Source organism: Urocampus carinirostris, chromosome 2 (assembly GCF_059441175.1).
Source record: "Urocampus carinirostris isolate Australia breed hairy pipefish chromosome 2, RoL_Ucar_1.0, whole genome shotgun sequence".
Classification (NCBI taxonomy): Eukaryota; Metazoa; Chordata; class Actinopteri; order Syngnathiformes; family Syngnathidae; genus Urocampus; species Urocampus carinirostris.
Window position 1 is genome coordinate 47,546,950 of NC_142350.1, and position 27,709 is coordinate 47,574,658.

Sequence of the window (27,709 nt, forward strand, 5' to 3'; positions counted from 1 at the left end):
CTTAAAATTAGGACAAGACGAGGTGTAAGCAAAAGTTATATTTCTTTTGCTATCACTATTTCCTGAGCTCATGTGAGTTAGCTACTTTTGTGTGTTTTAGTTTGTCTCAAGTTAACGTTGTTGTGCTAATATCATTTACAAGCTTATGTGTGTTAGTGTTTTATAAATATGAAGGTGTTAGCTTGCTTCAAGCTGAAGTTCCATTCGTTGTGCTAACAATAAACTCTGTGTTTATGCATTCTCGCTACTTTCAAGCAAAAGTTATCTTTGTCTTGCGAACAATAATTGCTGAGCTCATGCGAGTTTGTTACTTTTAAGTGAAGATGCTAGATCATTTCCAGCTCAAGTTAGCTATGCCGTGCTAATGCTAATTCGTGAGCTTATCTGAGTTACCTACGTTCATTTGAAGATTTTAGCTCCTTTCATGATAAAGATAGCATTGCAGTGCTAACACTTCACATAAACAAAGTTGTACGTGCCTTCAAGTAAAAAAACAAAAATGTTATCTTGTACTTAATTTAGAAATGTAGCTCTTTTACAACTAGTCATGTAGTATTAGTATTTGTAGTCCCGATAAATCATTTCTTGAAGCTACAGATTGAGTAACACAGAGGAACCTGACTTGTAGCCGTTTAGCATCTCTGTAAAAATTAGCCTGTCACCACGGTTAGGACAACGCTAACATTAGCGGTGTTTCGGTCGGATTAATTTTAAAAGATACAGTTCTGACGGTTAGCTGACCTCAAGAATAGATAGAAAATCAAAATCTCAGAAACAGCCTTTTAGCGATAAAAATACACAAATCCGCCAAACTGTTTTGCACACTTTTAATCGTGACACATTCACCCTAATGTTAAACACGACAACGTCTTAGCACACGTACAGCATATAGTGATAAAAGCCATGGCCGTGCTGCATTCAATGACATCTGTTACATTGAAACACACCAGGAAATACTGCACAGTGAGAAACCCCCCCAAAAAGCATTAAGACATATGTATGATCTATTTTTCATTTCTTTATATAAGTCTCATAGAATGCGTTAGTGAATATTAGTTGGTTTATATATTTATATTTTTTTAAGGTTGCAGAGATATTGAAATATACAGTAAAACCTCGGGATACGGCGACCCGACCTTACAGTGTTTTCACTTTATTGCGTGGAATTTGATGTTTTTACAGCATTTTTCCCACTATACAACATCATCGACAAATTTATATGCAAAAAATTAAAACTTTAGCATATGGCGAGTTACGTCTCCAAGATGCCAGTCTGCGATTGATCGACATCATATAAGATGCTGTTCTGCTATGGTTTGCGTCGCAGAATCATGAAAATATACTATAACCTGAACTACCTCCTACAATGCCTTTTCTTTATTCAGTTTAGAATATCGTATGATCTGTAAATACTTACTGAGTCCATGATACAATACGGCATTTTTTTACAGAATCTATTAAGAATTGGGTCCCAAGGTTAGCAGTGATGCTAAAGAGAGAGATACAAAGGATGCGCGTGCTGGGTACCTCCGCAAGGCCGTAATCATCAGAACTCAATTTTTGTTTAATCTGTTGTTTCCTCCCCTTGTGCATCCACCCGCTACTCCACTTGACCAGTCCAAGTCACGCCAAATGAAATAAAATTATTTTATTTATATATGTATTTACGTATAATGTTATTCATTTATAAACAACTATATTGCACATACATAGACTTCCTGTACACTATTATATTTTTTGGAAGGTTGTTTGTTTGTTTGTACATGATTCAAATTGAATCGTTTCTTCCGGCGCCGTCACGAATGGCAGCCACTCCAGCAGCTCCCGTGTTATTTTCGATTTTTCGATTGTTCTCAGCTCAGGGATGCTGCTAGAAATGTGAATTTCCCTTCGGGGATGAATAAAGTATCTATCTATCTATCTATCTATCTATCTATCTATTCTGGGGTGCCGGGAGTTAGGACGGCATTAGCTAATTAGATTTTTTACTCCCGATATAAGGCAATTTCACTTTGAGATCCCCATCTCAGAATGGATTTATGTCGTATCCCGGGGTTCTACTACAGCTGTCTTTTTTTTCTTGATTATTTTGCATGATACAACAACCATTCCGTACACAAAATAGTCAATTCGAGTGTTAATAGCGTGGAGTACACATGCAATATTTACAAAGCTGGAGTAAGTGTGTGTGTTTGTGTGTTTAAGTGAAACCCGTCAAGTATTTTTACCAAACTTTTGCTGTTAGTTTGGCCTTTAAACAGGGAGACACCTTTTCTGAAATTTAAAATTACTGTTCAGGTTTGTTTAACCCAAATTCTAAAATATGGCTTTAGAGTTTGCTGGAATTGTGTCTGCGTTTATGAGAAAAAGATAGCTAACTCTTTCACTGCCATAGACAGCTATTGATGTCAACGATCCATTCTAGTTAGGCTGCGATGGACGGCTACGGACGTCAAGTATCAATATTAGATAGGCTACCATTGGCAACCATAGACATCAAAGATCCATTTTAGCTAGGTAACTATAAATGACCATAGACGTCAAAGATCCATTTGAATCAGGCTTTAGTTGACAGTTATTGACCTTAAAGTTCCATTATGGCTTGGCCACAATAGGCGGCTATAAACGTCAAAAATCCGGCTTAGTTAGGCTGTTATAAATGCTACAGACATGAAGTACTGAAATTTTGATTTAATTCGGTGCCACAGACTGCCTTAGATTTCAAAGATCCCTCCTAGCCTGGGTTGCTATTGACGGCTATAGACATCAAAGATCTATTTTAGCTAGGGTGGCATAGATGGTTAATAGAGGTCAAAGATCAATTTTATAAAGGCTGCCATTGACAGCAATAGATGTCAAAGATCAATTTTAGCTTGGCAGCCATAGATGGCCATGGTCATCAAGTACAAGAATTTTGTCTCATTTGTTGCTACAGACGGCTAGAGATGTCAAAGATGCATCCTAGCTAGGCTGCCACTGATTGGTATAGACGTTAAGGATCTATTCTAGCTAGGCTGCCATTGATTGGTATGAAAGTCAAACATTTTAGCAAGGCTGGCATGGATGGTTAAAGACGTCAAAGATCCATCCTAGCTAGGCTGCTATAGACTGCTTTAGACGTCAAATATCAAAATGAGATAGTCTGCTGTTGACCTTGAAGATCCATTCCAGTTAGGCTGCCATTGACTGATATAGACGTTAAAGATTCATTCTCGCTAGGCTGCCACAGGCGGCTATAGACGTTAAAGATCCATTCTAGCTCGGCCATCATAGACTGTTTCAGGAATCAAAGATCCATTTCAGCTAGGTCGCCAAAGACGGCTTTAGACGTCATGTATCCATTTTGAGTGTTTAAAATAAAAATTAAAAAACACACTTTTTTTTAAGTTAACGTTAGTTAACGTTGGTTAACTTAACGTGGGAGAGACATCACTTTAGTAAGCATTTTATTTTAATTTTGCATATTTGGCATGCTAGTAAGTACACAGGCATAGTAGGGGTGACGGCAAAGCCAAATTGTTAATGAAATGAATTTAGTAAGAAAATACCTACAGGTGGATTTTTCTACGTACGTGTAAACACTGCTTTTGCAGTCTGGCAGTTTTGAGGAAGTTCCGAAAAAAAGCCTGCAAGAAATACAAAGCTACTTGAAATGCGATTGGTCAACCAAGGTCCCGTTTTGAGGGTTTTGATTGTCAAGTGATGGGTGTGGAGGAAAAAGGGGCGGAGTCAGTCCTCGGGTTGGTGGTGATTGGTGGAATCTTCATGTTTGGCGCACCGCTTGATGACGGATCGGAGTTACAGCTCACAGAGAAGAACCTCCTAGAAGATCGGGTTGATCCGGACCTAGTTCGGGAGTGCCTGCGCACACAAAATGTTAGCGTTATTGGTGCTAACAGATAGATAGATAGATAGATAGATAGATAGATACTTTATTCATCCCCTAAGGGAAATTCACATTTCCAGCAGCATCCCTGAGCTGAGAACAGTACAATAATAAAGCCAAAAGAATACAATATACAAATACAAATACCCAGTGTGACGTGCAAATGCCCACTGTAGCGTGTTATATAGAGTAACTAAATAGTGCTACACAGAATACATATTGCAGTAAGATTCGGTAATATCCAATGTAGGTGGTGTGGTTTAATGTGGGCCTTTACTCTGCCGGGTGGAGTTAAAGAGCCTCATGGCATGAGGAAGAAAAGATCTCTTCAGTCTGTCCGTAGTACAAGACAGTGACAGCAGTCTGTCGCTGAAACTGCTCTTCTGTCTGGAGATAATGCTGTGTAGTGGATGCGATGGATTGTCCATGATTGACTTCAGCTTTTTCAGTGCTCGTCTCTCAGCTACTGTTGTTAGGCTGTCCAGCTCTTTGCCCACAACAGAGCTCGCTTTCCTAGCCAGTTTATTGAGACGAGAGGCATCCTTCTTCTTGACGCTGCCTCCCCAACACGCTGCCGCACAGTGTCAGAAGCTTATTATTTGAGTTTTACTTTAAAGCGACAGTGAGAAATAAATCACAAGAGGTCATTGTAGCTTAGTACGGAGCTGAAACGTAGGCATTAAAAGAAAATACACTACGGACGTCTGAAGGATATCACCTGGTAAAATTCGGAAGCATACTTTCATATACTCTTGGGTGAAAAAGAAGGATTTTCACTCAACAACAGTACATGAAATCCAGCGTCAATCCCTGCCATCAACAGCAAAAGACCGAGGTAATTGGAAACACACAGAGCGGCTGAGAAGAGTGATAACCTGGAGTTGGTCACAGCTCCCGCAAGAGGCTAACATTTGTGGCTAGCAAAAGAAGCTACCGAGGAGGAAAATGTCTTTGGATTTAGCAATTTGGAGTTAAACTGATAGTTTGGTAAGCATTTTCTTTATCTAAATAATTACCTGAGTAAAAATAAGTGTAAGCATGCTGTATAGATCCTCCAGAAGGCATTTATTTTTTTAAATGGTGATAGAAAAGTGACCGTCCCAACCTAATGATTGACATTTTAAGACCGAAGACGGCTCGAAATTCGGGTTCGGGCCCTGTTCCAATATCTTCCCTCTATTTGGGGAGGAGGGACAACTCTCTTCAGCCCGCGACACTGAGGAGATTATTTCTTCCTCATGACATGAGGCTCTTTAACTCCATCCGTGGGAGTAAAAGCCCACATTAGACCCCACCCCACATTTGCATATTACCCTATTTTTTTTACAGTGTGTATTTTCCGTAGCACTATTTAAATACTCTATATCAACACGTTATATTGTTTTTTTTTGTATTCTATATCTTCTATTTTATTATTTTATTTTTCAACACAAGGATACCGCTGGAAGTGTCAATTGCCCTACGGGGATGAATACAGTATCTATCTATCTATCTATTGATCTAACTTTCAAATTGCTAGATATGCTACGGCGCGAGCATCCATGAGCCCTTCCGCTAACAATGCATTGCGTGTGACGTCAGTGGGATAGATTTGCAAACAAACAAGAGACGCTTAAAAGTCACAGGAGACGCATAGAAGTCCCATTTAGTTGAATATATGAACAATCTCATGGAAACATGTTGTAAGTCTATGACTCGGCCAATGCTCGAACCTGTGACCTCCCGGTTTCGGGACCGGGCACCCAACCCTTAGGCCACCAGGCTGGTCTACGTCAGGTGCACAGGGCGCACTGCACCGTACAATTCGAAGTAAATCGGAGACTTTTATGTGTGATTTACGGGCGTTTGAGATTTTAACTGTAGTGATACATACCATTAGGGATGGGCTCTGTCAGGAACGGAATTTGGTCATCGGACGAGGGAGGGTCATACGCAGCTGGAGTGGCCGAAGAAAACATCTTTTGAGGTTCCGGAGCCGGGCTGGGGGATTTTGTGGGGGTCGCAGAGACGGGTTTCGGATCAGTCGCCGGACTAGCAGGACTCTTGGGTCCTGGACTGGAGGCCGGGCTGTACTTGACATCAGCTGGTGTAGGCACGTCCAGTTTTACAGCAGGAGGGGACTCTGTGACTTTGGTTTCGGCGGCCGGCGGGGCGATCGGCTTGTTTTCCGGACTGGACTTGATTTCTTGGGGAGGAGGAGCGCTCGATTTGATCTCCGGGGCGACGGAGATGCTCACGGCATCCGAGTCGGGGATCTGCTCGGGAGCATCGGTTTCCGTGTCCAGGGGGAGGGCGGTGTTGAAGCCAACCCCGGAGTCGCTGGTGTCCAGGTTGCCGATGCCGACCTCCTTCGAAGAAACCTCCAGACCCTGTGGGGACACAGAACGGGGTCACACCACCAAAATAACAATCAGGACTACCGAACTCATTTTAGCTGAGGGGCCACATTATAGTAAATAATGGCAGTAAAATCTGCCTTACCTGTCAACTTATACATTTTCCCCGTATTTTATACGTTTTTGATTATTCCAAATTGTGTGTGGCGTATGTTGCACATTCATCTTTTAGAGAGTTGGCCTAACCACACATAATTGCAATCGTATTTCCTTAAACAGTGCATCCATGGCTTCTAATTTAAGCAAAATAACATTGGGAGAGGTGTTTCCTCAAATATTCTCTGGTTAATAAATGGTAGTTAGCAAATAGAGCTGTGGCGCATGGCTTTGGTGACCTCCAATGGACATATTGAAAACTGCAGATTATTGTTTGCTGGAGGCGGCATATTTTTCTCTTGTTCTCTTGCGCAGAATTAATCCGTTGGCAGGCCTGATCTGACCTGCAGGCCGTATGTTTAACACCCCTGCTTTAACTGGCCCAAAGTCTTACTTTTATGTCCACTTCGGTGCTCTGAGATTTCTCTGTGTTGTCGGCCTGTGAATGCTTCGACTCCTCGCTGAGTTTAGTGATGTTCTTGACCACCTGATATAAAAAAACCAAAATTTTTTATCATTTCTTCCAACAAAAATATTACCCCTACCCTTTTCCAGCCACAAATTGTGCCAAAAAGAAGGAACCTCGAAAGATTCACAATTTTTTATACAAGACCTTTTCTTTTCCCTTTTCTTATTTTTGTTTCGTCTTGGGAGTATTGGAATATCTAAACTATCTGATAAACTGAGCTGCCAGTCTCCCCCTGCCCGAGACATTCAATGACGTTTTTCTGTTCACAGGAAGTGACCAGACTTTACGGATGTATAATAAAGATGTAGATCCACAAAGTGTTAACTTGTAATCAAAAGATTATTGATTTGCCTTTGTGTGCTGTCATGATTATGGTAGATTTATTTCATTGTGTGTCAGAATAAAATTGGCTTTAAATCAATAAATCTATTGGACAACTTGATAACTTTATTTTGTAAAGCCTCCGAGCCTTAACAGGAATATTCGCATTAGGTATCGCATGAACGCCCTCGGTGGTTTATGAAGTCAATGGGAGTTTAAAATGAGCGCAGAAACGCCCGCTCGTAAGAAAAAGAAAGAAAAGAGAGAAAATTGCACATTTTTTCCATGTTTTGTCTTTAAATCCTTTCCCTTTTTCTCACCATTTTCCATTTTTTGCTTTCTTTTTCCCTACTTTTCGTTTAAGTCCCGGTTTCCTTTTTGCCTCTTTTTCTAATTTCTTATTTTTTATTCCTTTTTAATTGCTTTTTTTGCTTCTTTTTGTCTTCCTTCAAGAAAGACTGGGTAAAAATTGGAAGGAAAGAGGGTGCTTTTTGCTCACTTTCAGTCTCCGTAGTTTGTAGTCTTCTGTGGACTCATTTTTGGTTGCACTGCAGATTACAGCAGCATCTAGTGGACAAATATAAAACACTGTCCCTTTAAGAGGAGCGGAATGTTATATACGCCGTTTTTGGCCCAGCCTCAACCAGATCCTAGCTTCAGAGGCCCCCAACTCAATTGAGTTTGAGACCCCTGCTTTACAGTGCCTCGTTGTCTAATGAGTGTGTTCAAATACTGTGGAGAAAGATGACATAATAAAATATTTTGGTAGAGAATTTTCCTAGAATGAGCATTACCTGCCATCCACCAGATAAGACATTTTGGTTTATTTTAATTATGTTTTATTTTTCCCCAATTTTATTCCAGAAGCGAGATTATATTCAACAGGGTTTGTACACCAGGGCCAAATTCCAACATTTTTTAAGGACTTTCAAAGCCAATTTTTCAAATTTTCCAGTACCATTGTAAAAGAAAACCTGGTGTCAATCATTTATTTTGAAAAGACACAAATTCATCTGTGATTTACTTTACATATGCGTTTTTTAAATCTTGCGTGTGTATTAATCAAGACTTATGATCCCTACGTCTTGAGTAAATCGCAAATAAATGTGTTTTCGAGACAAAAGTGACATTTTCAGTTGCATTTCAATTTACCACTAAGAAACACAACCTTAATTTTTCGCATGGATCATGATTAATACGTAATCCTTGCAGTAATATAGTATAGAATAGAATAGTGCTATGTTTAGGTGTAGCATGCACCTACAATGACATTCAAACTAATGCCAGCTGCCGTTTATCACAAAGAAAGAGAAATTTAAGGGCCAAGCGAAGCCACCAGAGAGCAGTGTCAGCCTCATTTTTAAGCACACTTGTTTGAAAATAGGCAACAATTTCAAGCATTTGCAAGCATACACCCACAATTCAAACTTTTCAATTCTTGAAAACACAACATTAAAATTGAAGAATTTTCAAGGATTTCAAGCACCCTTGTTCAAACATTTTTGTTTTCGTTCAAAAGCTCAGTTCAACATTTCTGATCCCACCTGTCTGAAGGCCTCTCCCTCGTCTTCCTTGCCAGCGTTTTGCGCGATCTTCTCCAAGGCGGCGGCCCTCTTAGACCTCTTTTGGACTTTGATCAGACAGGACAACAAGCAGGCCAGAAGGAGGAAGACCAGCAAACTCAGTAGGGCGATGATAACCACGTAGATGGACTCCAACTTGTAAGCTGTCCAAAACACGCACGGGATAAGCCGAACGATCTTGATCGGACCCTTTCGACGGGTTTTGCCGCTCACGTTTGAGTTCCAAGTGGACGCTGGAAATGGGGAATCCGAGAGAGTCGGTGACCTTGAAAAGACCTTCATCGGAGCGCTTGACTTTATCCAGGAAGACCAAAGAACCCTCCATGGAGAGGCGGTCGCCGAATCCAAGATTGGTTGGCGCCTAAAGGAAAAAATGCACGCATAATAATAACATTTACAACAATGATTCATTTCAACTGTTCCCATTTCTGCGGCCCACCCATGGGCCAGTGGCGTTCTAGCCGAGGGAAATACAATATGTGCCAAAGAACATGTTATAGATTTGAATGATACCAAACATTATAAAATCATATAATAATATTTGCAGGCACAGCGAGCACTTAAGTCAAACAATAGATAAAATACAAAGACTTTATCGAACATGAGATAATTTTTTTATGTTGAAGCGTTCCAGAAAAGCCATTTCCAGAGGGTCATCCAGGTGGCACTTTTGGTTCACCTGGACCTCTTCTTAAGAAAACTTGTGCAAAATGCTCATTTTTTGTGGTATTGTTGTCAAGCGTGATAGCTTCAGGGCGGTACGGCAGTTGAGTGGGTAGGGCGTCTGAGCACAGTTCTGAGGTCATGGGATCAAATCCAGCTACCAGCCTTCCTGAGCTGAGTTTGCATGTTCTCCCCGTGCTTGCGTGGGTTTCCTACGGGCACTGTGGTTTCATGCATGCCAGGTTATTTGGCCGAATCCAAATTGTCCCTAGGTGGGAATGAGTAAGTGAGTAAATGTAACCCATTACCAACTACCTCTGACCTGGAAGCTTAGTTTTTTTTATAATGCAATAAATAAAGTCCTTCTCACATCAGTGAATTCTCCTCTATCCATGAGCAGGCGCATTTGGTGGTCGGCGTCAGAGCTGTAATAAAGGTTCACCAAGGAGCTGTTGTGCATCAAGTTGATCTTCAGGCGATCACCGTGATGCAGGTACACAAAGTTTTGGTGCTCTGCGGAAAAAAAAACGAGAAAAGGCACAAAATATTTTTAAGGGGACAGTGCGCATTATTTGGCACCTCCTAGTGGTAAAAAAACATATTTCATATGATAGGAAACAATGCGTGTTTAAATCATAAGCAGAAACACATGAACCACCATGTAAATGTGAATTTTTTTAAAATACTTAAAGATGGAAAAATTCATATTTATTTGATATGAAGATCGGCCATCTTTCTGGGACATTACCTCTCAGAAAAACAAAAACCTGACCTGTTTTTCTTCTTTTTTCTTTCATTTTATTTTATCCTGAATTTTCACCATTTCTCACCTCTGTATTCATTTTGCCCTTGACCTTCTCTTAATTTTTCTCTCTTTTCTTCCTTTTTTTTAACTTTTTCATTTTCCCATTTTTAATTCGTCTTTTTCTATCATTTTCTATGATGTTCTTCTTTTCTTTGTTTTACTTTTTTTCCAATTTGTTTATTTTTCTCTCTTTTTCCTCTTCCCCCTTTCTCTTTTCCCCTTTTTTCTTTTGTGTTTTCCCTCTTTCATTTTCATTTTTTTCCCTTTTTTCCATTATGTTTTTTTCCTTTTCTTCTTTCTCTTTCATTCACAAAAGGCAGGACATTGAAATGAGAAGGAAAAACGGCGCACTTTGGTCACTTTGAGTCTCCGTATTTTACATTTTTTCTCATGATTCTGAGCACTTGTTTTTGGTTTCACTACACACTAAAGTGACATCTAGTGGTCAGATATTCCACATTGCTCCTCTGATAATAAAAAAAAAAAACAAGACAAAGACATTCAAATTATAAAACAGCCTAGGAAAATGTGCTAATGCAGCAAAGTCCTCTTACCTATTACCTGCAGACAGATTTTAACGCGAACGGTTCCCCGAGCATCCCTGATGGTGTAGCTTCCGTCATCGGCCCCTGTTACCGACCTCAAGACCACAAAATTCTCGCTGACGCTAATACGACCTCGGTAACCATCCCGGGTTACGCCTGTACTGGTGAGCAGCACCAGGGCTGGCCTGGAAAAAAATAATAATGAAAACAAGGCAGCAGCTTCAATTAAGAACTGAAATATGTCTCATTTATTACCTAAATCAGGGGTCGGGAACCTTTTTTACCCGAAAGCCATAAAAGCAAAAATGTTTTGGTTTTATGGATTATATACGTATATATATTTTAAGACAAAATTGAACAAAACCTCTGAACCTGCTCTCCAGACAAAATGTAATTCTTCCATTTTATTTCACTGTGTGACATTTGATGGTTTTATATAATCTACGAAATAATCATAACGCCAGAGCCTGTGTCTCATTTCAATATGAATATACCACTGAAAATTTGACTCCCTCCTGCAGTTACACAAGAACGGCTCAGAACAAGGTGCAAGCAAAGCCCTTTTGTAAAAATGTCAAAAAATACTACAAACAAGGATACCAACGTATTTACCTTCAGTGCAGAATGCACTAGGCGAGGAGGGGTGTGCGCGTCCAGTCCTGTGTATAGCTAAGCCCTTTGCTATCGCTCACCCAATCAAATTGTTCTAGGTGCTTTGCTAGAGCTTCTGGGTATAACGTTTGTTTTGGTTTTAAGTTTTTCTGTGATTTTTTTATCATAAAGTGTCTCAACAGTGAACCTAAATTATTTAGTAAGCTTCCATATAAAGGATTATTTAGCTATTTATAGCCAAAATGACGTCTGTCGGTGTGACACTCTGATTGTAAACTGTAGATAAAATTGTGTGTATATATACTGGACCCAACCCCTGAAACTCAGTAATGACTATGTTTCATATGTGTGGCAATTGGCTCAATCATGGGGCAAAATAATAGTATTAAAACGCAGCCCGTTTTGTCTCCAGGCCATACGTACTCGTGAAAAAAGCCATACATGGCTCGCGGGCCATAGGTTCCCGACCACTGAGGTAAATTGTCCTTCAGTGGTTTATAAAGAGTTATTAAAAGAGTAATCATTTTCTTGTTTTTATTAACTTTATGGTTGCTTTAATTAAAAAAAAAAACGAAACAAATGTATTTTGAATTAAATTAAACAGAATTTAATTATCTCTATAGTCATTGATAACAACTTAGCTAACATTGTTTGCAACGAAATAGACATGGTACCCCAGGATAAGACTCAAAAGAGAAAAATAAGATAAAATAATGTCAGGATAAAAATGAAAACATATTCACAAAGACGTGTTTGGAGACTGGCCTAAGTTGTAATAATAGTGCAGAATAAATAAACCTGTAGCGCCTACCAGAGGGCAGCAGGTCAAAAAGGTTGTGTAATCTTTTATATTGTTGATAACGATTTTTAAATGGATGCTCATTTTTTCAAGCAGATGCTTATTTTTTGAGCAGATGCTTATTATTTTCCAGCACTGCAGCCTGGCATAACGACTATTTCGACAGACAGCCGGCACAGCAATCTACCACTACAATCAGCACAGAAACTAGATACTATATTGTCAACAGATGACACAATTAATAGATCCGACAGCGCTTTTTCACAGCCAATCAGAACGTGAGGATGACGACAGCCGCTGGCTGCCGATTTAGGTCGTCCATCCTTGTATCACATGTGATCCACACGCTTGTACAGTGGTACTTCTACTTACGAATGAATTTCGCCCTGGGAGTTGCTTTGTAACCTGAAACGTTTGTAAGTAGAATGTTTTGTATGAAAAATACTTGGATGATGTGTCTGTGGGACTTGTAACGTTGATCAGAGGAATCTGGAACGATTGGTAGGGGTGAGGTTCATCCCTTTTCCTTAGCCAAAAACGTATTTGTGTTTAAAGTGGATAAAAGCATGCTGTCGCCCTCATGTTCAACTCAACCTGAAGAGTTATTTGTTCTACATAAGTGTCTCATTTTTTTAGAAAATTGAAGTTTATGTGCTGTTGGATAGGTTATAACGCAGCACCCTATCAGCCTTACAATATTGACGTGTAGTTCCTCCCTGCCACGTTAATCTGTTATATTACCATGAAATAGAAACCTGCAATGGTCTTAAAAAATCCAGAATGGGTTGTTCGGTAAGTTATCTGCAAAGACAGCCTAATGAAAACTTTGCTTCTTTTATAGCATTAGATGCACCGATATGTAAGAGTGAGATATAGTTATATATATATATATATATATATATATATATATATATATATATATATATATAATTTTTTTCTTTTTTCTTAATGGTTTATATATAGCTAAAACTCGTTACGGTCTGTTAGAAGGGAAAACAATAAAGTGTACATACCCTGCTATACATTTACAGTAAGAGTCTGTCAAAGCTGACAAATCTGATTCAATTTCTTGAAGTTAGTACGAAGCTAGCAATTGCTTCATAGATCGCCAACATTTCGAGGTTACTGTGTTAGCGTCTTTGGACACCTTACTGCCATGAATATCATTTGTATATAATAATTGAGACCCTTTTCTACTGTCTTTTGAAATAAGTTTGCCTAATAAGAAAGAAATGATACATCGATGCTATCAGGATTAGCGTCTAAAGCGTCGCTTGCTGTTGTTTGGGGCGCTCTATTTCCTCAACGCGTGATACATGGATACCGGTAACTATGGCCGGCGGGGCTTAGCGCTCCATGTTGGATCCATTAATTGTCATGGATTTATTACTGTTTTGTGTAAACTGATCCCGGATTTTACTTTTAACAAAAACCTTTTTTTTTTTTTTCAAAAAGGCTTAAGTGGCAGAATAAATACTTGTAAAAGCACTATCTCCTAAAAAATGTGAATGTGACAAAGACAAGATGGTGGTGTTTGATTCATTATTAATTAGTCATTTCTGCACATTCTCTAGTAAAGTTACTTAATATGTGCAATTTTGTTTCTTTAATAACAATCAGCTGAAATTGGTGGATAACCTTAATTGATCAAATAAACACTAATCAAAATAGGAGCCAACATTTTGATTTCCTCTGACGTAGCCCAAATCTAGCTCAAGTGAGTTGATCAGTAGGAAAAAAACACCATGAAAATAAAATGTAACTGTATGAATTCAAGAAATTGAATCAAATTTGAATAAATAGAACTGCACCAAATCACTACATTTTGTAAGTGTTCCTCATAAAGGTATCATGTGCAAGGCTCACCAACATTGTAGAAGCTGAGAGATACTTGTTTTGTTTCTGATTAGTACAAATGGCTCCAAGTTTGAGATGCATTTTTTTAAAAAGCGACATATGTTGTTACTACCTTGTTGCTATGTTATTATCATGATTTTACTAAGCTCAAATGATCGGAAATAGGAATAAAATCGGCTCAGTGGATCACTAAAACATCAAGCCTGTTAGACATTTCCTAGAAAATCACAATCAATGGTGAACTATTTTCAGAACCCACTTGGATGTCAAGTTGGCCTCCACGGCGCTGGGTCGATGCTCCAGAGTTATGGGCGGAGTCAAGCCCAGCAGCGGGATCCGGTAGTTTTCTCCGTATTTCAACGTCTGCTCATTGTAGCAGTCTGTAATAGGAATGAGTACATGTAACATAGGTGCAGGAATCCCCCATGATCTGGCAACCCCACCTTATGACATTTTTACTTTACGGTGTGGAATGAGATGTTTTTTCGGCTCCTCGTTACAGCTTTTCCCCCGATACTCTACATCAATGACAAATGATTACACATGCCCTAAAAATGGATACAATTCAACTTGGTGGTGTTCGCATGCATTATTGGTCGACATCATATAAAATGCTCATTTGCTAATGGGCCGGGTCACGGCCTCATGCAGAGACCGATATTGTATTGAGTAAATTATTTCCCATTAATGTCTTTCTCTCTCTTGATTCAGTTCACATCCTTGTGTTTTTAGTAAAAAGCCAGTGAGTTAGTTCAATACAATCATGTATTTTTGTACTGTATTTATTCACTATGGGTGCAGGGCTTGTAGTGATACTAAAAGTAGAAGTAAGATCTAAATGACGGCGCACATAGGTGCAGCAGATAATTACTCTCCAGCAAGTATTTTTGATTTCTTATCGTTGTTTTACTTTTCTAATTCTAAAAATCCTGATAACCATTGAAACAAAACTTGTGATTACCAAGAATTACAAAAAAGGGACGTGATTGGCTTGTTGCAGTGCTGTGACCAGTCGATTAACGGGACTATTAAAAAAGGAGGCGATTAAAGGAAATCCTCTAAGGGCATGACAGTCCTGACAAATTGAAGTTTTCGATTCAGATTTAATTTTAATAGGCCGTCTTCTTGCCCCTCGGCATTCACTCGCTACTCTACTCGACCAGCTAAAGTCACATCAAGTAGATACAATTACGTTTTCCCTTTACATGTATATTTATGTATTATGTTATTTGATTATATGCACAAATACTCCACATAAGAAGAAAAAGAAGAATTTACTTTTATTGTCATTCATTGTAACCATGCACACAGAACGAAATGTCGATACACCTGACCCGTACAGTTAAACTGTAGCGAGCCGATGCAGCCGCAGCCAAACAGGGAGTAATTAATGTAAACTATTTTGTTATTTTAATGCTTTAGTCTGGGGTAACGGTGGTTCAAAACATAGGTTTCTATTCCACGCTATACAAGTTTTCGATCGAGATTCCCTCCTCAGAACGGATTGATGTCGTAACTGTTAAGTAGGCTTAAATGTATTTGCTCAAGGTGTGTATTTCTAAACAGTTTGATGTTCCTTTCCGCCGTCTCTTAGTTTTCATGTCTTTGTTTAAAGGTGTTGATATTTTTCCAGGGGGGTGGTCTTTTGTGTCAACATACCAGTACTTTTCCATGTCTTGTGATTTCAATAAAACACAGAGGCAGACAGGGGATGTGGGTGAGAGAGAGTGAGTGAGAGAGTGTGGACGAGCGAGTTGCTTGCCTTCTCTGCTTCTCTCCCCGCTGCAGCTGGTTAAAAAAAATTAACAAATCTTTTGCCTGATGTATTTTCTACCATTAGCCAATATATAGCTCTCCCACACGTCAGTTGTCTGCCCTTTAGACCCCACAGTGTCTACTGTCTGTACTTTTTGATTCATCTACACCTTTTATTCTTAATCCACCATCAATATCTCCTCCCCTCTCTGCATCCACCCATTACTAAATTATACCAGCTCAAGTCATGTAACATTTAACATACCCTAAAAAAAAAAAAGATCTGCATTTATATAGCGCTTTTCAAGTCAATGACTTCCCAAAGCGCTTTACAATGTGCTCCACAATTCCCAATAGCAGCCTTGCAACCATGTAAGGCGCTAACCTGCTTATTGGGGGTATTAGGGGTTCAGTGTCTTACCCAAGGACACTTCGACATGTAACACGGACGAGCTGGGATTCGAACTGGGATCCCTTGATCCCAAGACGAGCGCTCTACCTCCTGAGCTACTGCCGCCCCTATTTGATCAATGGTACGTAAAATAGCACTAGTCTATATTTTGATGCTTTTTTTCTGGGGTATCTGTAGTCCGTAAGGCATTAGCTAATTAGCATAGGTTTCTATCCCCCGCCATACGGAAATTTCACATTGGGACCCACACTTCAGAACTGCTTAATGTCAAATACTGGGAGTTAACTTAGTTATCTATCCATCTACCTTTCATTTTAATGTCCTGCTTTGCAGTCTTAACCTATGTAACTCTTTAATATAACATGGGTGTGTCGGCTCTCCTTGCCCTCATGCTGGGCATCAAATCTTGCGAGGGCACTTTATATTTTGTTAAAAAAAAAAAGAGAACTTCTCCGGGGAAGGCAAAATGCATGAACTGAGTAGGAGGAAAGAAAAAAAGCTTTGAAGGAAGTCTGAGTGGTATAAAAAAAGAACAGATTGTCAAGACGTGAGGAAGCAGTGATCCAGAAATGCGGAGGCGGCGCTTGGAGGGGGAAATCAGCAACGCAGCAGGGAAGAAAAGGAAACGAGAGAAGGGAGAAAGGAGTTTCTCTTCTTTTTTTTGGGTGGATGGGGCTGATGCTTAAAGAGCGGCATAATTACAGGCTGGCAGTAGCGAAGATGCGTTGTCGTCAGCTGGCCAAGCGCTCCATATGGCGCTGCGGCACCGTGCTCGCCATTCGTGCACGCTTGCGTTCACACACAACTGCTTCAATTCCGGCTTGTGTTTCATTTTTTCGGCTTTGAAGGTGATAAACGAATTGTTTGAGAAGACGGTTGTGTTCCATCGCTTTTATTTTCATAATATTGAATTATTTTTAAGAAATAATAGTTTTTTTTTTTTATATTTTCTTTAGATTATATGTTACGTATTTTTAAAAGTATTCTATATTTTTTATATATATATATATATATATATACACTGTATATATACATCCATCCATTATCTACACCGCTTATCCTCAGTAGGGTCGCTTGGATGCTGGAGCCCATCCCAGCCATTTTCGGGGAGTGGGCAGGGGACACCCCAACTGGTTGCCAGCCAGTCGCAGGGCACACAGGTACAGATAACTCGCCCGCTCATTCACAACTAGGGACAATTTGGACCGGCCAATTAACCTGACATGCATGTTTTTTGGAACGTGGGAGGAAACCGGAGTGCCGGGAGGAAACCCACGCAAGCACGGGGAAAACATGCAAACTCCACACAGGAGGTTCGATCTCATGACATCAGAACTGCGCCGCCGTGCTGCCCTATATTTATAGATATATATACATCTAATTTTCTATTATACATATTTATTTTGGAATTATTCTTATCTATTTATTTTTCATTTTATTTCATATTTTTATTTTCTTTTTCTTTCATGATTTTTATTATCATTATCCAGTTTTTCTTCACTGTTGCGAAATAAAATGTTCACCTTTTTTTTTACATAACAAATATTCCATAAATGCAAAGAAAATTAATACATTAAAAAAATGATGAGTCTCTCTTACATTACAGCAACTATCATTTTTGTCCTATTTAATTCCAAAGTAAATGACTTATTGTTTTCACATTTAAAAATGTGTTTTATAGATTAAGTCAGACTTGTGAGCTTCTCTCATTTTGTATTTGTGACATAGAAGATGAATATTTAAAAAAATATATTATTTTAGACATTTATGGAGAGAAGGGTTTGTTGTTGAAACTTTAATATAAAATTTCTAAATCATTTGGTGTCATGGTCGCCGTGGCGACCGGTCTGCCCCGCCTCCTGGTCACCAGCTGAAGCAGATCAGCTAATTGCATGGCTCCTACTTAAGGTTGGGTTGTGGGTATTGCGGGTGTTGGCTCATTACACCTTTTCTGTTCTGTTATGCCTTGTCCTGTTTAGTTTAAGTCGGAGGAAACCTGTACCTGACCATTCTGAGCGTAAGAATGTTTTTGTTCTGTTTTGTCCTGGAGTTTTTGGACAACTTTTATTTTGGTAAATAAAAGTTTTGATCATCTCGCACTTGAGTTCTCCCTTCCTGCCTCCTGCCTCCGTTCTGGTCCGGTCACCCCTTCCACCACGAGACAATTCGGATTGGAAAAATAAATAAAACAGATCAATACAAATGATAATAAATAGCAAAAAATGTAGAAATTCTTGCAACACTTTACCTTATCGGTATTTTGTATTGGAATGTTTAACCATTTGTTGCTATAGCTCCAGGCAAACATACAATATTGTTGCGTCATTTGAAAAAAAGTACCTCTATATTGTTCTCTTTTTGTTTCCCCTTATAACTTATGAATGACCTATATTTCATGTTGACAATATCTTTGTATTGTTTGTTATTGCAACATCCATTGCAGCCTGGTCATCCTGGAAGGGGGATTACTTCATGTGCGATCCCTTCTCAAGGTTTCCTCATTTTCTTCATGTTGAGGTTTTTGAGTTTTTCCTTACCCTCATGTAGGTTTTAGATCAGGGGATGGTGTCATAATAGTCTGTGGTTTGCAATAATCTGTGCTCTGTACAGCCCTTTGAGAATTCTTGTGATTAAGGGTGTCTCAAATAAACGTGACTTGACTTTTTCAATCCATACATGCAACAAAGTAAAAAATGACAGAAATCAGAGATATTGTTTTTGATCTTCGTGATTTAGAGCTGTACAAATAAAGATGACTTGACTTGATGACATGTGGCAGGAATGATATACAAACCCAGAAAATGGTGTCTATCTCCAGTCCAAAACAACTTTTACTTGACATTTGAAGCAAAAATAATGAAGCAGTTAAAGAAATTATGCCGTACCTCGTACATAAAGCCTGATGCGTCTGACGTCCTTTGGATCGTTGTAATTCTTGACCGTGTACACGCCCTCGTCTCCTTCGACAAGCGAATCGACGACCAGATGGGTGAGTTGGAGGTTCTTCTTGGCCCGGTTGCCCACCACAACTCCACCCCGCATAAGGAACACTTCGGGCGAGCGTGACGTTGCCCGGAAGGTCACCTCCAGCTCGGGCGTGTGAAGAAGGATGTGGAAATCCTCACCCAGGAACCGGGTCATCGATTCTTCAGTTTCTGCAGGTGGGGCGAAGGGGGGATGGCGTTATTTTACTGGAACGGCCATAAATAAAAGGTGCTGATCTTGGTACAGTAGACCCCTGGGACATGGCCACCTTGCTTTATGACGTTTTCACGTTACAGTGTGGAATAAAATGATGCCCATCTTTATGGAATTTCCCCCCGCTGTAAGACATCAATGACAAATGATTTCGCCTGCCCTAAAACTTAAAATTCAAACATTGCTCGTTTGCGCATATTTGACAAGTGCCCGTCTGTAATTGGTTGATATCACATACAACGCTGGTATACAAATGGTTTATGTCAGGTACCTTGAAAATGCACATATACTATTTGCTCAACTACCTCCCACAATGCTTTTCTCATGCTTCCTTCAGTTCGTAATGAATTCGCTAGTCAATGACACTATGCTGTCATGTTAGTACTGGATTTATCCAATCTGGGTCCTAAGATTACAGTGATGCTAAAAGGATAAGCAAAAACATGATAAGCAAGGAAACGAAGCTTAAAGTTTTTTTAAGAAATATTGATTGTTACCTTGGCTAAGGATCATAGCCTTAACCAATCGACCATCAGGACTTATATTGAGAATGAGAATCGGCAATAGTGTTATCAGTGTGTGGTATCAATAACTACAGGGAGTGCAGAATTATTAGGCAAATGAGTATTTTGACCACATCATCCTCTTTATGCATGTTGTCTTATTCCAAGCTGTATAGGCTCGAAAGCCTACTACCAATTAAGCATATCAGGTGATGTGCATCTCTGTAATGAGAAGGGGTGTGGTCTAATGACATCAACACCCTATATCAGGTGTGCATAATTATTAGGCAACTTCCTTTCCTTTGGCAAAATGGGTCAGAAGAGGGACTTGACAGGCTCTGAAAAGTCAAAAATAGTGAGATATCTTGCAGAGGGATGCAGCACTCTTAAAATTGCCAAGCTTCTGAAGCGTGATCATCGAACAATCAAGCGTTACATTCAAAATAGTCAACAGGGTCGCAAGAAGCGTGTAGAAAAACCAAGGCGCAAAATAACTGCCCGTGAACTGAGAAAAGTCAAGCGTACAACTGCCAAGATGCCACTTGCCACCAGTTTTGCCATATTTCAGAGCTGCAACATCACTGGAGTGCCCAAAAGCACAAGGTGTGCAATACTCAGAGACATGGCCAAGGTAAGAAAGGCTGAAAAACGACCACCACTGAACAAGACACACAAGCTGAAACGTCAAGACTGGGCCAAGAAAAATCTCAAGACGGATTTTTCTAAGGTTTTATGGACTGATGAAATGAGAGTGAGTCTTGATGGGCCAGATGGATGGGCCCGTGGCTGGATCGGTAAAGGGCAGAGAGCTCCAGTCCGCCTCAGACGCCAGCAAGGTGGAGGTGGGGTACTGGTATGGGCTGGTATCATCAAAGATGAGCTTGTGGGGCCTTTTCGGGTTGAGGATGGACTCAAGCTCAACTCCCAGTCCTACTGCCAGTTTCTGGAAGACACCTTCTTCAAGCAGTGGTACAGGAAGAAGTCCGCATCCTTCAAGAAAAACATGATTTTCATGCAGGACAACGCTCCATCACACGCATCCAAGTACTCCACAGCGTGGCTGGCAAGAAAGGGTCTAAAAGAAGAAAAACTAATGACATGGCCTCCTCCTTCACCTGATCTGAACCCCATAGAGAACCTGTGGTCCCTCATCAAATGTGAGATTTACAGGGAGGGAAACCAGTACACCTCTCTGAACAGTGTCTGGGAGGCTGTGGTTGCTGCTGCACGCAATGTTGATCGTGAACAGATCAAAGCACTGACAGAATCCATGGATGGCAGGCTTTTGAGTGTCCTTGCAAAGAAAGGTGGCTATATTGGTCACTGATTTGTTTTTGTTTTGTTTTTGAATGTCAGAAATGTATATTTGTGAATGTTGAGCTGTTATATTGGTTTCCCTGATGAAAATAAATAATTGAAATGGGTATACAATTGTTTTTTGTTAAGTTGCCTAATAATTATGCACAGTAATAGTCACCTGCACACACAGATATCCTCCTAAAATAGCTAAAACTAAAAAAGCCCCACTCCAACTTCCAAAATATTCAGCTTTGATATTAATGAGACTTTTGGGTTCATTAAGAACATGGTTATTGTTCAATAATAAAATTAATCCTCAAAAATACAACTTGCCTAATAATTCTGCACTCCCTGTATTTGAGATGAGTTTCAATATCGGCATCTGTCAGAGAGAAGCATTTTTGAGCATTGTTTGACCTTACCTTAGTTTTTGACTCTACAGTGTGAAATTAGATATTTTTTCGGCCCCTCCATGAGGCATTTTCCCCACTACAAGGCAACAACAACAAAACATTTCATGTGTCCCAAAGATTTGGAGTGTTCCTCCAAAAATTTACTGTGTTTGAGCGTATTATCAGTTATGTCTTTAAGATACCTGTCTGCATTTGAGCGATATCAAATAATTTCCTGATCTACTATTGCTTTGTGTCAAGGCATCATAAAAATGCCCATATGCTATTGGCTGAACTACCCCCTAAAATGCCTTTCTGTATTTTTCATCCAGTTTGTAATGTTTTTACAAGTCGGGGATGGGATCCTTAATTTTTTTGTACTGTATTTTTCCGCTATGTGTCCGAGGCTTGCCGTGAATCTAAAGGGAGAAGCAAAAAACATGATAACCATGGAAACAAAGCTTGCGATTATCCTGGAGCTAATTAGCATAAGTTTATCTCCCCAGCTATATGGCAATTCCCCTTTGAAATCACACCACAGAATGGATTCCTGTTGATCCCGGGGGTCTACTGTATTTGAATACGTACCCTTGCCAGACAAAGCTGCAGATAAGGAAAAGAAACAACATAATTAGTGTTTGGTCTTAAAAAACAGTTTTGCTTTTACTTTGTCTTTACGGGACATTTGGGCATCAGAAAAGAAAAACATACAAAAGAATATGGAGTGTCAGAAATAAATTGTAAATTGTCTGTCAAATATGCTGTGAAAATTGTTTTTATTTTTGTAAGCTCAAAATGGCGCACTGCAGACTACAAAAAATGTTTATTTTTACCATTATCTCTTTTCATGCCAGTAATAAGAGCCCTGGCTCAGCTCGATATGAGCTTGCATCCTGTCTCCAGTTCAGTTTTTTTCAGGTAAAAAAAAAGTAAATGCATTTAGGCTTTTGACCAAAGGTGGTAGTTATGAGTAAAGGGGGGAAAGCAGTCTCATTAATACCCATTTATAAGTACAGTGTGTATTATTTGACCACTAGACGTTGCACTATTGTTTCGGGCAACACAAAACGAGTTCTAAAAAGGAACAAACTCGGGAGGCCCAAAATGACATAAGTACGCCATATTGTTCCCCTTTTTTCGCCCAGGGTTTTGCTAAATATTTGGTTTCCAATGGCAACAAGATGGTGGACAATGATATCAGCATTATAGAGGTGAGACTCGTGTTATGTCAAATAAATGCAAAATTCGGTATTTTGAGAATTATATGTTTATATGATAGTTTATGTGTTATTCCTTACTATACAAACGCATATTTTTTTTTACCACGCCAAATTATTCACACTGTCCCTTTAAGGAAGCAAAACCTATTTATACTATTTGTTAAATGATCAAGAATATTTAATTTTTCAAACTTAAATGCCAATATTAGAAAAGGAATTTGGTCTACAAAAATGTTTGTGCTCAGAAAACGTTTTCAAAAGAAAAACTGAGAGTGAATTATTATCATCCGCCATGCAAATTGTTTTTTGTTTTTGCTTACCTGTGGCGAGCAGAAAAGTGAGCGCAACCACACTGGCTGTCTTCATGGTGATTGCTTTTCAGAACCTAAAAAAAAACAATAACAAACTTTAAACAAAAACCGCTTAAAAATAATGTATTATTGTGTCTCCATTGAGAAGTAAATTCCATTATTTCTAAGGACGATGATCCCACCAGGGGTTGCCATTTCTCAAACAGCAATAATGTTGCCATGTCAGGGTGCCAAGAAAGAATATTTCAGCTTCGTTTTATAGGGCGTCGCCTCCCTGTGCATCCTCCAAATGAACTTGGAAGTGCAGTACATCATCTTGAGAGTTTCTGTTCCGTGTTCAAACCAAAGGTCACCAAAGCAGGAGGACTTCTCAGCTTGATGCAGGAGACAGACAACAGCTTTGCTGCCTTTTTTAGTGAATAAAAATGATAGACAGCAGCGAGACGAGGAGAGAGCTCCGCCGCAAGGGCAAAAACAAGTGCATTCATCCATCAAGAGGAGACTCGCTATTGATTTGTGGGTTTTTTTGTGTCCTAACCTGATTCGAAAAAGAATCTATCAGGTCCGGTCGTTCATGGCTAGAGAAGCGGATCCCATAAATGAAGATGCAAAATAAGATATTAGTTAACAATTTACTTTGAAAGGAATCATATTAGATATCGTACAGAAACAGAAACACAAAGTTTTCTCTGGTCCTCAGAATTTAAAGATATCAAAGCTACTATAACAAAGGCTTGACTACTCATCCTTGCTCCATAATGTTGAAACACTAACTATATTAAAATGAACAAAACATTAAAGGGAAGACGCATGCACAATAACTAGCTGTAACTGAAGCAAAACCCTGACGGACAACACAAGATACGTTGCAAAATTAACGCAACAAAATATTAAAGGAAGAAAATGCAGAATATGTTGGGACACTAACTCTAAATGAAAAAAACATAAAAATAGGTCAACTGAGGATATGTTAGGACACTGACTCTAAATTAACAAAACATGAAAGGGAGACAACTTAGGATATGTTGGAACAGAAACTAACTACACACAAATATCAGGAAAAGCTAGTCCAACAAGCCCTAACTAAACAGACATTAAACAAATAAAATGCAGGACGTGTCGGTATAATTACTCTAAATGAAAAAATATGAAAGAATTACAATGCAGGATGTGTCGGATAATTACTCTAAATGGAAAAAAACGTGAAAGAAAGACAACTTAGGATATGTTGGCACGTAAACTCTAACTGAACAAAACATGAAAAAAGACAAGGCAGAATATGCTGGGACACTAACTGCAAATTAACAAAACAGGAAAGGAAGACACATTGGCATATGTTTGAACACAAACCAACAAAAACATAAAAACAAGACAACACATAATATGTTGGGACACTAACTGACCTAACAGAAATGTGAAAGGAAGACAATGCGTTATATGTTGGGGCACTTATCCCAAATTAAAAAAAAGGAAACAAAGACAACCTACTATAAGTTCGGACACCGACTACCGACGCATGCACATTAATTAGCTGTAACTGAAGCAAAAACCTGACAGACAACACAGGATATGTTGCAACATTACCTCAACAAAAACATTAAAGGAAGACAATGCACAATATGTAGGGACACGAACTCTTAAATCTATATGACAGAACACAAGATTATTGGAACACTAATAGAACAAAACATAAGAGAAAGACAAAACAAAGTATGTTGAGACACCAACTAGCTCTAACTGAGCAAAACTTGAAAGAAACACCAAGCAGGCATATACCTAAACGTTGCTACAACAATAATGGGAATGCCATGACGGCAAGACCATAAAATACCACATCTACCAGAAGAAAGTATGATGGTGACCACCAATCAGGGCAGACATAGCATCGGGGAAGAAAACAAGATTGAGAAAAGAAAATGAAATCACACAATTTAGTAAATGCCGTGGTGGCCTTTTAATGATAATAATAATAACAATAATAATAATACATTGTATTTCGAAGTGCCTTTCAGGACACCCAAAGTCGCTGTATATATGAGTAGGACACAACATTAAACGAAGAGTAAAACAAGCAAGTAATAAATAGCCAATAAAACACATTATAGTTAAAAAGGGAGGGGAGGGGGGGGCAGCTCAGTAGCCTAGATGGTAAGGCGCCCGCTTTGAGACTGGGAGGTTCGGGTTCGCGCCCCGGCCGAGTCATTCCTAAGACTTAAAAAGTGGTCGGCGGCGCCCTCTGTTGGCTGCGGCTGCATCGGCTCGCTACAACGGGTCAGGTGCAATCGACATTTCGTTCTGTGTACATTGTTACACAGAATGACAATACAAGGAAATTATTATTATTATTATTAGATGGTCAAGAATAGGCAAGTCTAAAGAGGTGAGTTTTGAGTCCGGGTTTGAAGGTGTACAGGGTCACAGAATTTCCAAGGTCAGGCGGCAATGTGTTCCAGAGCTCGGGGGCACAGCAGCTGAAAGCTCTGCTCCCCATGGAGCTGAGGCAGGCAGGGGGTATAGTAAGATGAAGTAAGGAGGATGATCTGAGGGTGCATGATGGCGTGGCAGTGTGAAGGAGGTCGGAGAGGTAGGGAGGGGCAAGGTTATGAATGGCCATGTAGGTGTAGAGCAGGAGTTTGTAAGTGAATCTATGGTAGATTGGGAGCCAGTGGAGTTGCTGAGGACAGGGGTGATGTGATGTGAGAGGGGTTTTGGTGATGATGTGTGCAGCAGAGTTATGGACCAGCTGAGGTTTACTGAGGGACTTTTGGGGTAAGCCATAGAGGAGGGAATTGCAGTAATCAAGTCGTGAGGTGACAAGGCTATGGACGAAGTTTGCTGTTGTGTGTGGGGTGAGGGAGGGACAGAGACAGTTGATGGAGCGCAGGTGGAAGTAGGCTGACCGGGTGATGTTATCTACATGAGAGTTAAAGGAGAGTGTGCTATCGTGGATGAGGAGTCCAAAGAATTCTTTGAGACATCAACGAGTGAAATTCTCCTGGAAGCGACAAAACGGAAAACATGACACTACAGAAAGTACAGAACTTGAAAGAACGCTTCATAACTTGTCTCGCTTTCTGCTTCCAAGCCAGAGTCAAGTGTCAGAGGCATTAGGAAGAGCGGGCCCCATCTCGGCAGGTATTAGGGTGACGTGAGCCGCTTTCCTCTGAGTCGAGAGGTTTCGCTGCAGTTCGCCTCGTAAAAGATAGCAAATAAAAACCGAGGGGAGAACGGTGAGGGTTGTCAGCAGCTATCTGGGGTGATGACGGAGGGATGACAGCCAAGGCTCAGGACATGACCAGGCATTGTTTGAAGATCCTCACGGCCAGTGGTTTGCGTTCAGGAGGGGAGTCATGGGAAGAAATTCATTCAGAGACCGCTCAGAATTGTGTCGTGTCTCCTCACAATGCCTGGCCCTATTTCGTTTCATCAACCCGATTGGAGACAAAAATCACTTGGATGTGTTCTTCTGGAATTCTTGTTTTCACAGGGGACAAAATGCCACAAAGTGTCATTTATGTCGAGAAAGAAGTGACTGCAAGTTCTTCTCAGACAGAACACGTTGCTTTTCAAAATAAAAGTAGTGTTGATGTATTTACGGTCAAGTCGAGTCATGTTTAGTTGTATAGCCTTTAATCACAAGACGTTTCAAAGGGCTGTACAGGCTATAGATTACATTATATCATCCCCTGATCTAAAACCTACATGAGGGTAAGGAAAAACTCAAAAACCTCACCATGAGGAAAATGACAATAGATTTTGCAAGGGCATCATGAGACAATACACAGACATCTTCAACATAATGTATAGGAAATAACAGACCATTTTATAGCTAATAAAAACTTTTGGGAAGAAGTGTCAGGTACGAATATTTGTAATCCATTTAAAAGTATCAAATTGTATTCCACAACAGAGGGGTCAAACTCATTCAAGCTCGGGGGTCACGTGATAGAAAAAAACATTCTCACGGGGGCCAGACTAGTGAATGAATGGCGTAAAAAGTGTGCAGTATCGCCATCTACTGCTTCTTTTTTTTATAACATTCTGCCAAGGCTAAGACCCGCGACCAACTTAAAACAGGTCAGCCACCCACTTTTGGGTCCCAATCCACCACTTGAGAAACACTGATCCAGGGTAACGGTGTCAAACTCATTTAAGCTTCGGGGGCCACATGGTAGAAAAACGCACTCTCACAGGGGCCGAAGTAGTAAACTAATGGCATAAAAAGTGTGCCTTAGCAGGAGGGCTGGGGGTCTTTATGAAGGCTCACAATTAAGTTCTAATTCAGGGATGTAAGATTTAATCGTAAACCAATTATTTAGGGTTTTCTATTCTCGATTTTTTTAACCTCACTAAGATTTTATCTTCATTAGTGTTTACCCACGATGCATCTGCAAGAAAATACAAATAAAAGCAAATCAGCAACTGAATTAATTTCCACTATAGGTAATTTAACTTAGGAAAACTCACCCTGACTGGAAAGTGAAGTAAATACAGTAGCATACAAACACTAATCTAAAAATTGATAATACAGTAATGTTTTAAATGTATTTCTGCTGTTTATTTAGTTGGGAAAAGGTTTACCTGGAT

General features: G+C 39.7%; 1 protein-coding gene across 1 annotated transcript in view; it reads right to left on the reverse strand.

Annotated features, from left to right (window-relative positions):
* Positions 1 to 813: 813 nt before the first annotated feature.
* The window catches only part of LOC148372186 (uncharacterized), a 36,568-nt gene continuing 9,672 nt past the window's right edge, over positions 814 to 27,709 (reverse strand). Inside the window, exons 2-12 of the mRNA XM_088326797.1 lie at positions 23,132 to 23,196; positions 22,180 to 22,194; positions 19,085 to 19,354; positions 14,292 to 14,412; positions 10,774 to 10,949; positions 9,785 to 9,927; positions 8,965 to 9,112; positions 8,713 to 8,894; positions 6,773 to 6,865; positions 5,760 to 6,255; positions 814 to 3,861 (exon numbers count right to left, since the gene is read on the reverse strand). Coding sequence (XP_088182923.1) covers positions 3,806 to 3,861; positions 5,760 to 6,255; positions 6,773 to 6,865; positions 8,713 to 8,894; positions 8,965 to 9,112; positions 9,785 to 9,927; positions 10,774 to 10,949; positions 14,292 to 14,412; positions 19,085 to 19,354; positions 22,180 to 22,194; positions 23,132 to 23,177 — 1,746 coding nt within the window. The 5' untranslated portion in view covers positions 23,178 to 23,196 and the 3' untranslated portion in view covers positions 814 to 3,805. The remainder of the gene's footprint in view (positions 3,862 to 5,759; positions 6,256 to 6,772; positions 6,866 to 8,712; positions 8,895 to 8,964; positions 9,113 to 9,784; positions 9,928 to 10,773; positions 10,950 to 14,291; positions 14,413 to 19,084; positions 19,355 to 22,179; positions 22,195 to 23,131; positions 23,197 to 27,709) is intronic.